The sequence below is a fragment of the Epinephelus fuscoguttatus genome, linkage group LG23 (genome assembly GCF_011397635.1).
Source record: "Epinephelus fuscoguttatus linkage group LG23, E.fuscoguttatus.final_Chr_v1".
Taxonomy (NCBI): domain Eukaryota; kingdom Metazoa; phylum Chordata; class Actinopteri; order Perciformes; family Serranidae; genus Epinephelus; species Epinephelus fuscoguttatus.
In genome coordinates, this window is record NC_064774.1 from 20,239,898 (window position 1) to 20,252,067 (window position 12,170).

The following is a 12,170-nucleotide window of genomic DNA, read 5'->3' on the forward strand; positions in this document are numbered from 1 at the left end:
CCGATTGTTGTGGTCTGAAATGGATTTCACGGTGGCTTTTCTAAAAGATTGTGATGTATGTTGGGTTATCCATGTGCTGCAAACAATCAGCCCTGTCACTATGTGTGACTTTGTCCCATGTGCAGCAGTAGTTTCATGATAAATAGAGACTGAGAGCAGGGTAAGGCCCCGATCACACAGAAAATGTTTTGCAGGTTGCAAAACATGAGGAGCACAGCACTGCCTTTTTAAAAAAAACCAAAAAAAACCAAAATGCCACTCATAAATAAAACGCTTGCTGTGCCTTTTTATTGTTGCCAGGCAACCACGGACTCACCTCCTTATTCTAACCTTCCTGTGTAATCAATCTACTGTTTATTTATTTATTTCGTTATCTGACAGTAATTAGTAGCTGGTTCCTAAAATGTTGAGGCAGAGGGTACTTGCTGTAGCTCTAGCTGGGGGTGAGAGGCTGTCAGTAAATAGTTTGTTGGGCACAGGGAAACAGATCTGTGGGGATACATGAGACCCTAAAAAAGAGGATCATGGGGAGTACCACCAGTTGGTCCAGGAGCTTCGCATCCATGATGGCTGTTTCCAGGCATATTTTAGGATGACTCTATCGCTGGCCGTATAGCTCTGGGTATCCAGCAATAGGGCTGTCAAAATTGCTCAAAAATGACGTTAGAATATTCCTTCTAAAAATAACTCACAGGTTCGAACCATTCAATTCTTTTTTTTCGCATTATGTCCACAAGAGGACAAACTAATACAAGGAAACATACCTGTATATGTATTTATACAAGGAAACATAACTACTTATTTTTAATTCAACATGAACGTCTTTGAAAACATTTACATACCTACACATTAAAACACATAAAACAATTATCTATAACATTACGTTATAAACGACCGCGGACCTCTCAACCCCCCCCCCCCGCCCACTCGCAAAGACGACAGCTGCGGTGTTTTTTTCTCCACAGTCGAATATCAATTTTGACATTCGAAGGTCCATTTTTTTTTTCAAATGCGAATTTAAATTCAAATTTAGAATATTCGTTGACAGCCCTATCCAGCAACCACCACCACCAGTTTCTCCTCCATTGTTCACCAACTGTAAACTTGTCAACGCTTTTCTGCTGTGAGTTGAAGTTTTTTCAACTTGAGGAGTTTAGAGCAACTGCGGGCAAAAATCTACATTCTTATTTTAAACTACTACAAAAAGCCGCCTCCAGCTGCTAAAACACTTTCTGTGTGATCAGGGTTGATGGCATTGTGTAAATACGATGTGAGCAGCTCTCTACAATGAAATGAGATTTTACCCATTTAAACTGACAAATTTTTGGTAAAGTTGTGGTGACTGGACAAAATTTGCAAAGTCACTCTGAATTCAGAGGGGTTGGCTAAATTTGCGTAATTGTTGCAATCGCATGATCGTGAAATCCTGCAGGGACTGAATTCTGTTTAAGTGGAGCTCATACAAACATCCATGCTCAAACACACTCAGGGTGCGCTACCTGTAGGTGCCAATGTCGTTAGCATGTATTCACGACTGGATAAATGATACTTGGATTATACCGCACAAGTTGTGTCAGACTTTGTAAATGGAGGTTTTGATATTTGATCAAGATGCAATTCAAGAAGACTGTTTGCCTTTTTTGGATTCTCCATTCACAGTGGAGGCAAGCCAAAAAAAAAAAGTTTCTTCACAAATTTAACATAACACATTGAGTAACTGATATACAAATGGTCATTTTACGGGTGAAATAGATCTTTAAGTAAGTCTTTAATTAGCAGCTGATTTTCAAATTGTTTCAGCTGTACTTGCCACTAGAGTTACGAATCACCGAGCTACTCCTTGTCCTATTTATGAATGTGCAAACTAGAGCCGGACCAATATTTTTCTTATCTAAAATGATAACAATGTGTGTTTATAGAGAACATAAAAAATGTTGTCTGATGTATCATAATCCAGTTTTTAAACCTTTAAATATCAATACTGGCCACAAAAACATAATACCAACTCATCTTTACCTGATTCAGGGGTGTGAGGCTACACCACCCATACAGCGCCTGCATGTAATTCATATCAACAACTGTTCATCAGCTCAAACTTTTACTCCTAAACTATGAGCCTCCTCTTGAGCATTACCACTTCATAACAAAACAAACACCATGTTTAGCGCAGCATCATAAACACTGCTGAAAATCTGTTTATTCTATGTCAGTAACTGCAAGACTGCGGATGTTTGAAGATTAAAGAGAATATGTAGATCACAGAAAACTGATCGTAACTACAGTTGCTTTGTGTACAATAATCCCGACAGCAGTGGGAGTGCAACAACAGAGAGCAGTTCAGCTGAGGGCACTTGCTGCTCAAAACACAAACAATAATGCGGTTATCTCTGGAAGACTATAGTTATTATACACCTCTAACAGTAAATATAAATGCACTGTCTTGTGTCAGAATCATATGATATGAAATGCATAAAATACATTTTAGTTTTAGAGTCGTAGGTTCATATGTATCTCCATTGCTACAGCTGGGTTTTATTTACACTATCATGTCATATCATGTAGAAACAGCGCTGTAAATCCTATACAGAGGCTGCTGGGTAATGCATAACATTTGGGGACAAAAAAGAATCCACCTGCTATTGACTCGTTCTAAATGGCAGCAGGCAGCGGCCATTACCAGCAGCTCAGAAGCATCAACCCCAGGGGACACTCATACAATCAGTGAGAAGACATTAGACGCCAGCAGAGTCTTGGTGGCTGCAGCCTTTGGCATCGTCTAAGAGGCCTGATCCCTAATTGATCAGACACCAAGCAGCCCTCGCAGAAGTGTGGTGTTTTATAATGGCTGCCATTACAGCAGTGGGTTTGCCCGCAGCTCCAAGGCTGAGGGACTTTTCCAATAATACGCTTTGTGAAGCCTCCAGGGGAGAGGCTCAAGACAATACCTGGCTGAGCCTAATGACCCAAACACGAGTCACTAGCTGTGTTGAAACAAGCCATTCCTCACATACAAGTCCAAATGTGAAAAAGATTACTGTTGAATAAACAAACCTGCCAAACACCAAAAATTCTTCATCATAACGACACTGTTTTTCCCCTCTTCTTCCCCAGTTTACCTGCGAACAGGGACTTCACCTGAACAACTCTACTGCTTCCCCATTCCCATCCTCTGTGCAAGAGGCCAGGCCAACCAGTAGGAGACAAAAGCTGTGCTCCCTCACCGGCTTCCCACCGGAAACTCATCAAATTGCATAACCAATATGATACAGCTGTCAGGGTCTCTGCTGTGGTGGGTGAGCGTTACCTAATCTGACATGCCTCAAAACTAATCTCATAAACTTTGTGTAATATGGGTCCAGTGAAATCTTCGTCACAAACTATGTCAAAGTGATATGCACCGATCAGCCAAAACATTAAAACCACTGCGCTGGGAAACTCATCAAATTGCATAACCAATATGATACAGCTGTCAGGGTCTCTGTTGTGGTGGGTGAGCGTTACCTAATCTGACATGCCTCAAAACTAATCTCATAAACTTTGTGTAATATGGGTCCAGTGAAATCTTCGTCACAAACTATGTCAAAGTGATATGCACCGATCAGCCAAAACATTAAAACCACTGACAGATGAAGTGAATACATCGATTGTTTTTATTCCAATGCACTGTTCTGCTGGGAAACCGTTGGCCCTGGCATTCATGTAGATGCCGCTTGATGCGCTCCACCCATCTGAACACTGTTGCAGACCAAGTATCCCTCCTCATGGCAATGACACTCTCTGATGGCGATGGGCCCCACAGCAGGACAATGCCCCTGTTCAGGAATGACCCAAGGAATGTGACAAAGAGCTCAAGGTGTTGACCTGGCCTCCAAATTGCCCAGACTCAGAGGATCCTCTGCCAACGCCCTGGTGCAAACCTTAATGCATGCACATTAGAATGGCCTCAACATGAAACTAAAATATATGAATTCAAGTGGTGGCTACTAACAGCACTGTTCCATGAAATCAGGATCTGAAGCTGCTGTAATATGATGTGTTGCCAAACTACTGTAACATCACATCTTTTACTCGTTTCAGTTGCCATCTAGCCCGCACCCTCACGTCAACCTGAACCGCTGGACTTGGCCGCCTCCTGTGCGTCCCTCTCCATTAACTGCTTGCTGAGGCAGGATGATGGGAAATATGACATGGGGGCTGCGCCATGTGTGTGTGTGCAGGTACATGAACATGACTGATAGGTTTGGTGCCACATTGTGACAGCTGCTGGGACTTCCCAGAGCAGGTGTGCATTAGACTGAGGGCATGTTTCTGGATGTGGGATGCTTAAGTGGCCAAACGTCCCCTGACAACTGTCCTCTCACCTCACCATCAGGGCAGGTATCCTGTCACGCGTCCCTGCTTTCTCTGTTTGCTTAGACATCCCTGTGGTTGCTCTAGACACAATTGGTTCTTATGTAACTCGAGTTTATGGCGTTACATAAAATGCAGATGGATAAATAAATGTTCACGCTGCAGTGAGCCCTCCACTACACAACAAAAAATAAGAGGTCACTGAACTGAGTGCTTTATTCTATATTATATTAATGGCAACTCAAATTACATATGTGACTCATATCTGCATGTGCTCTCCTGTTTTTATCTCATAAATGAAACACGATTATTATTGCCCCCATGTAGCCCCACTCTGCTTTGATGTACTGTCCATACATTTGAGCCATAGACCTAATCACTTTAACTCGTTTCTGAAGTATTATATTAATGGCAACTCAAATTACATATGTGACTCATATCTGCATGTGCTCTCCTGTTTTTATCTCATAAATGAAACACGATTATTATTGCCCCCATGTAGCCCCACTCTGCTTTGATGTACTGTCCATACATTTGAGCCATAGACCTAAGCTTCACCTTTTTTAACCAGTTTCTGAAGATTTAACTTTACATGTAGCAACATACAAACATTTAACTGCAGATGCCAATGTAAACTGAAAGACAATCAATGAATGAGAAACAGCTTAATTAAGAGTACAAGGCTGGCAAATAACTAACTAAAATTAAAAATATTCTTACTGGATGATTATTGTAACTATTTTATGGCAGCTAATGATTTAATGGGGAACTTTCTTAAAAGAAGTGCTCAGTTTAAACACAGATAAATATTCAGTCAACATTAATTCATTATAGTCTACGCTAGGGTAGCTTAGCATTTAATTGGAATTAATTAACCGGAAGTGTCTTTATTTTACCTCAAATTGCTGCCAAAATACATCATTATTTTGAGGAAACCTCCTAGGAAATTACTGGGCATTTACAGACTTGTAAAATAAAGTGATACCAAGAAAAATCCCTGGCAATCTTTGAAAAATGCAGAACCGTTATAACCCTTACGCAATTAAAACAACATTTCACCTGCAAATGACCACTCGTATATTAATTACTCAAAGCATGTTACCTCAAATTCGTGAACAAAAAAGGCAAACATTCTTCATGAATGGAAGTACACGTGGACGACATTTAACAACAGATGCATGCATTTCCACTCAAACAGCAAGATTTAAAACATGTCATGACAAACATTCTCATGCAAGGCCAAGAAGCGTGCCTGGACACATGCCCGAGTTCATCTGAACCCTGCTCATATGCAATGCGTGCCCAGGCACACTCAGGACCACTGCTTATCGGTGGACATGTGATACTGTAGTATAATCCAAGTTTTATTCATTCAGTTGTATGCTCAGCACTTCCCAAACACGTGCATTTTTACTCAAATGCTACAATATAAATACACCTCCGCCTTCGAGAAGCACACCATCAGCTTACCTGAGCGTGCATGTGTGTATGAACTCAGTCTGAGTGGAGCTCATCGCATGTGTGTGGGCACGTTATTTGGCCGTGCATGAGACCATTTGTACACTTGGGATTTTTCTAATCTTAATTTTTGTAGTGACACACATGTTTGGGAAGTACTGCGCATACAGCTGAATGAAAGAGACTTGAATTATACTGCAAGTTTTGATATAGTTTTGCTGTTGGTAAATGTGGTCCCCATTTACTTCAATTCATCAAGAATGGTTGCCTTTTTTGGATTCTTAGTTCATCTTTAAGAAGGGATGCGTAAAAAAGGTTTTTTTTGTTTCGTTTGTTTTTTAAACAAATTCAAGGTAAAGCAGTGAGCTCAATCTTTAACCTAGTTGTGACTGTAGTACCTGTAAGTGAAATATCTCTTTGCTTATTTTCTACGTTAAAATTGAAATATAACGTAAATTAATCATTATAAAAATAAGTGTAATAAACAGTAAAATGTAATTTTGCTGATGCGTCACACAAGGAGATGAGTCACTTCTGTCCAACTAGGGTCACAACATGGAGAGAATCTTGTAGTTGGCCAACAGTTTTAATCCCATTGGACAATGAGTATTTTAAGACTCTCAGAAATTAACTTTCAAACTGCAGCAAGCGCAATTAAACAACCTTCTGGACGTTTTAAAGATTGCCAGGAATTTATCTCTCAAAAGAATGAAAGCTTCATCCTGCGACTTGAATGTCAAATGATTTACTAAATTTGGTTTAAACCACTTAAATCTCTTGGCTCGTAACAACTTCTGTAACATGTAAATTACTAGCTAAGAAATTCTGTTAGCACTGTCCAATCAAATGGAATCAATTAATTTGTAATTCCTCCACCTGCCATACATTCCTGTTTGATGTGATGCTGTCATCACCCCCTATTATGTAATGTTATATTGTTTCATAATTTCAATTTATTATTAGTCTATTTTTATTAGTTATCTGTTTTGTTAGAGCTTCCAAAGCTGCAATGATTAGTTGATTAATTGATCAACAGAAAAATAACTACTATGGGGACAATTTTGATAACTGAACAATCATTTTAGTGATTTTTTTTAAGGAAAAAAAATTATAATATATATTATAATAAAATAAATAAACGTTTAACCAAGAAAATAATGGGCAGATTACTCAATAAGGAAAATCATTGTTAGTTGCAGCCCTATAGGCCTACACTACACTTAGATATATCTGTGTTTCAGATTTCAGCTCCTTATGTTAGAAGTATTGTTAGAAGTATTTACGCGGTATTAACACTACTGTTTTATTGAGTGTCATTTTTGTGAAATGTAATTTAACAATTTTGATCAAGTGTCTGGTCAGATATGTTAACTATAATCCATAATCTCTCTCTCGGTCTGCAGGAGGATGCAAATATTTAGAAACAACTAGCTCATCCCTGTGTAACAAGGGGTTTGTATGCGGGACTCTGCTTTTATTTAGAGCTGCTGCAGCTGGCTCCATATATTATGAGTCTGTACGCAGCACTGTACAGTAAATGCTTTGTACTTTATGAATACAACTTCCTGTCAGTGTCACAGCGCATTACTCTGAATAAAGTCAAGTAAACACGTGTGTGGAGTGTGTGTGTTCTTACTGTAACATCACCTGTGTGCATGCAATGCCTTGTGCCAGTCATGCGCTCAGACCCTGAATGAGCCTCATTTTCTTCATGTATTCATTCATGCATGCGCACCGTGATGCACAGGTGATGTGTTTGTGGCCCTGTCGATTCAGGTGCATGATTCATGAATTGAAGTCACTTTTTGTAAATGAGGTCACGGTTGTTGTAAGAAGGCTGGGAAATGCACGGCCAGGAACCAACAACCTGCATATGTTTAACTGACTTGGCTGAGAAAAACAACCCGCTGGTGTTCATGAGGTGACGTCATGCTCACTCACCTTCAGTCTCTTGAAGGAACCGTTGTTGACCACAGCTGCCCATCAGCTCGTACTTGGTTTTTTCTTCCGCCTGTGAGACACAAAGACAGTGACCACTGTTGATTATAATGGATCGGTGGACACGTCGTATTTACAGACAGAGGCAGATATTCAGGATTTACTGAGAACTCAAGGCTGCGTCTTAAATGTGGAGACACTGTCTGCAGTGGCTCATCGTTATGGATGGATAACCATGCCTTTTAAATTGCGGCCATGTAATCTCTGATTCCAGACAGCCACTGTAAGCACAGCTATTGTGGTGTGAAAATTGATGGTGGAGTGCAGCCATAGTGCCATTAGTCTCACTGAAAGGCCACCATGCACACACAGAGGAATTCCTTGACTGACCATAGTCATGCTGAGAATGAATGACGCCACAACATAAAAGTGGATATCTGCAGAAAGCATCAGCTGATTACTGTATACTGGTGTTTACTTGTACATGTACTTCCTTTGTTCCTATAATTTAGATGAGGATGACTGATGTCACTCCCATGTCTGTGCATTTAGTGTGGATCCAGAGAGCAGTCAGCTGAGCTCAGACAACAGTTAGTTCAGACTAATTACTTTGATGGGACAGGAGGGATTCAAGCCACAACAGCACCGGGACTTTTAACCACACATGTATCACTCCGCTTCACAGGTCTAACTGTAAACATTAATTAGCCTACATAAACAGTTGTTGTAACAAACCTAACGCCACAAAGATGAACATATTTCCTCAAATAACATTTGAATTAAATAACAAATGGCCGACAGAAGAGGACGAACGGGAGGAAAGAAGCCTGGAAACTTCACTGCAAATCAATAAATCATAATCTGTTGTCTCTTAACACCACTAACCAAAAAAAACAGCACTGATAGAACTGTTGTATAAAAGCAATATTGCACTTAAGGTCGTGCTGTTGTACTGAATATCAGCACAGCTGCGATAACTGCTAGCATGGCTACAAGTTAAAAAACGCTCACCTCTAAAGTTGATAATCAACATGTTGAATCATGGTTGTTTAACCCTTATTCAAACGGCAATGTAAAAATCTCATCTAACTCTTTAAAGGAACACGAAGAAGCATATTTCCTAAATGCTGAATTAGTCCTTTAAACGAAGCAACAACAGTCAAGGTCAGGTTCAACCAGTTCAGCCCATGTTCCTGTCCAAAAGTTGTACTGATGTGTCTTATAATGCTTTTACTTTTCATTACAGAGGTCAATATATCAATTAATCAGTCCCTCCAGGATCTCGCGGCAAAAAAACCTTGAATTTGCAGACAATTTTGTCAGAAAGTCACATAAAAATTACGGCATTCTGCGGCACTTTTTGCGGGAAATTGTGGCTAATGACAAAAGGAGAATATATATATATATATATATATATATATATATATTTTTTTAAAAACTACGACCTCTTTATTTGCGACATTTCGGTACTAGAGCTTCATTACTACCTCAAAAAAAAGAAGTCATGTAATCACTAGGGTTGGGTCGGTATGAGAAAAAACAAAAAACAACAACAACAAAAAAAAAGGGTCCAGTTTTTGTGAAAAACCACATCAAGTCGGTAATACCGGATTTTCGCCACATAAATAAAAAATGACCATAGGACAACAGAGTGACAGTAACATGTTGTTTCTTTTATTCCTTACAAATAAATTTTGCAGCTTACTCAATCAGTGCAAACAAGGGTTGCCTCCTTCATCTGGCTCAAAACCAAAGTGTTGCCATAATGGCGCATTCTTTGATTTCTTCGAGACTAAATTGTCCGCCATTATCAACTCCCCAGGCTACAGTAGAAGCCTCGGCGCATGCGCACTCGCACCCCCTAGCTCAGTCCCTGCCCCACCCCCACCCCCCTCTCTCTCCTGCTCGCTGTGTGCTTGGCGAAGAGGCAGACACAGGTGCTCACAGACTCGGGCGTACTTCCGCGTTGTAGTTTCCTGTAAAAATGTCCGTGAAAAATCCCTGTGATGTGAAAAATACATGCCGAGCAGTCTTGTGTGACACTGGTGCGCGGAGCGGAGTCACTTTAGTTGTTCTTTTATCTGTATGTATCTGTATACAGTACAGGCCAAAAGTTTGGACACACCTTCTCATTCAATGTGTTTTCTTTATTTTCATGACTATTTCCATTGTAGATTCTCACTGAAGGCATCAAAACTATGAATGAACACATGTGGAGTTATGTACTTAACAAAAAAAGGTGAAATAACTGAAAACATGTTTTATATTCTAGTTTCTTCAAAATAGCCACCCTTTGCTCTGATTACTGCTTTGCACACTCTTGGCATTCTCTCCATGAGCTTCAAGAGGTAGTCACCTGAAATGGTTTCCACTTCACAGGTGTGCCTTATCAGGGTTAATTAGTGGAATTTCTTGCTTTATCAATGGGGTTGGGACCATCAGTTGTGTTGTGCAGAAGTCAGGTTAATACACAGCCGACAGCCCTATTGGACAACTGTTAAAATTCATATTATGGCAAGAACCAATCAGCTAACTAAAGAAAAACGAGTGGCCATCATTACTTTAAGAAATGAAGGTCAGTCAGTCCGGAAAATTGCAACTTTAAATGTGTCCCCAAGTGGAGTCGCAAAAACCATCAAGCGCTACAACGAAACTGGCACACATGAGGACCGACCCAGGAAAGGAAGACCAAGAGTCACCTCTGCTTCTGAGGATAAGTTCATCCGAGTCACCAGCCTCAGAAATCGCAAGTTAACAGCGGCTCAGATCAGAGACCAGATGAATGCCACACAGAGTTCTAGCAGCAGACCCATCTCTAGAACAACTGTTAAGAGGAGACTGCGCGAATCAGGCCTTCATGGTCAAATAGCTGCTAGGAAACCACTGCTAAGGAGAGGAAACAAGCAGAAGAGATTTGTTTGAGCCAAGAAACACAAGGAATGGACATTAGACCAGTGGAAATCTGTGCTTTGGTCTGATGAGTCCAAATTTGAGATCTTTGGTTCCAACCGCCGTGTCTTTGTGAGATGCAGAAAAGGTGAACGGATGGATTCCACATGCCTGGTTCCCACTGTGAAGCATGGAGGAGGAGGTGTGATGGTGTGGGGGTGTTTTGCTGGTGACACTGTTGGGGATTTATTCAAAATTGAAGGCACACTGAACCAGCATGGCTACCACAGCATCCTGCAGCGACATGCCATCCCATCCGGTTTGCGTTTAGTTGGACGATCATTTATTTTTCAACAGGACAATGACCCCAAACACACCTCCAGGCTGTGTAAGGGCTATTTGACCAAGAAGGAGAGTGATGGAGTGCTGCGGCAGATGACCTGGCCTCCACAGTCACCAGACCTGAACCCAATCCAGATGGTTTGGGGTGAGCTGGACCGCAGAGTGAAGGCAAAGGGGCCAACAAGTGCTAAACACCTCTGGGAACTCCTTCAAGACTGTTGGAAAACCATTTCAGGTGACTACCTCTTGAAGCTCATGGAGAGAATGCCAAGAGTGGGCAAAGCAGTAATCAGAGCAAAGGGTGGCTATTTTGAAGAAACTAGAATATAAAACATGTTTTCAGTTATTTCACCTTTTTTTGTTAAGTACATAACTCCACATGTGTTCATTCATAGTTTTGATGCCTTCAGTGAGAATCTACAATGTAAATAGTCATGAAAATAAAGAAAACGCATTGAATGAGAAGGTGTGTCCAAACTTTTGGCCTGTACTGTATCTGACATGTATTAAGGTGTAAAATACGTTTTTAGGCTTCAACACATATTGTATGTATTTAAACAGTGCAAATTCTGATGTCAATACAGAGCGTTTCTCCATACTGCAATGCGATTAGCAGGATTTGATGACATGTCTGATGACGTCGCATGCGTGAAAAACGTGGAACAATCGCAGGACTTTTGACAAATTGCAAGCCCCCCACAAAAATTGAGGACTTTCGTTGAATTTGCGTTAATTATTGCGATCGCAAGACTGCAATTTTCTGGAGGGACTGACTAAGATATGTTTAGGGATGGGACGATATATGATTTTATCATGAACCGTAATAAAAAACACAATAAGTTGATTGTGGTGAATTTCTATTTTCACGATAATCGTGAGTGTGTCTCCAGCAGCACCGAAAGAGACTGCTGGGAAACTAACAATAAAAGAGACTCTGCAAAACAGCATACATACATACCAACCTCAAAAACAAAAAGGATCTTAATCAATCATTGGCATGTTTCATATCAACAGATATGATACCATTTCAAGGAGCCAAAAAGCCTCGCTTTTTAAACTGTTTTTTCCTAAAAAGGATGTTCACTAAAAAGATGTGTCCTCTCTGTGATGTAATTAAAATATTTTTTTTCCTTAACGTAATGTGATTCCAGTATGTCTTTGTGCCATTTTAACAGCTTCAAGCGTATTTCGAT

General features: G+C 40.4%; 1 protein-coding gene across 5 annotated transcripts in view; it reads right to left on the reverse strand.

Annotated features, from left to right (window-relative positions):
- Positions 1-12,170, reverse strand: part of LOC125884047 (protein Dok-7-like) — a 60,987-nt gene that overhangs the window by 12,876 nt on the left and 35,941 nt on the right. For all 5 annotated transcript variants that reach the window (XM_049568781.1, XM_049568783.1, XM_049568780.1 and 2 more), the window contains one exon: positions 7,750-7,819. In XM_049568781.1, the coding sequence (XP_049424738.1) occupies positions 7,750-7,819 (70 nt within the window). The remainder of the gene's footprint in view (positions 1-7,749; positions 7,820-12,170) is intronic.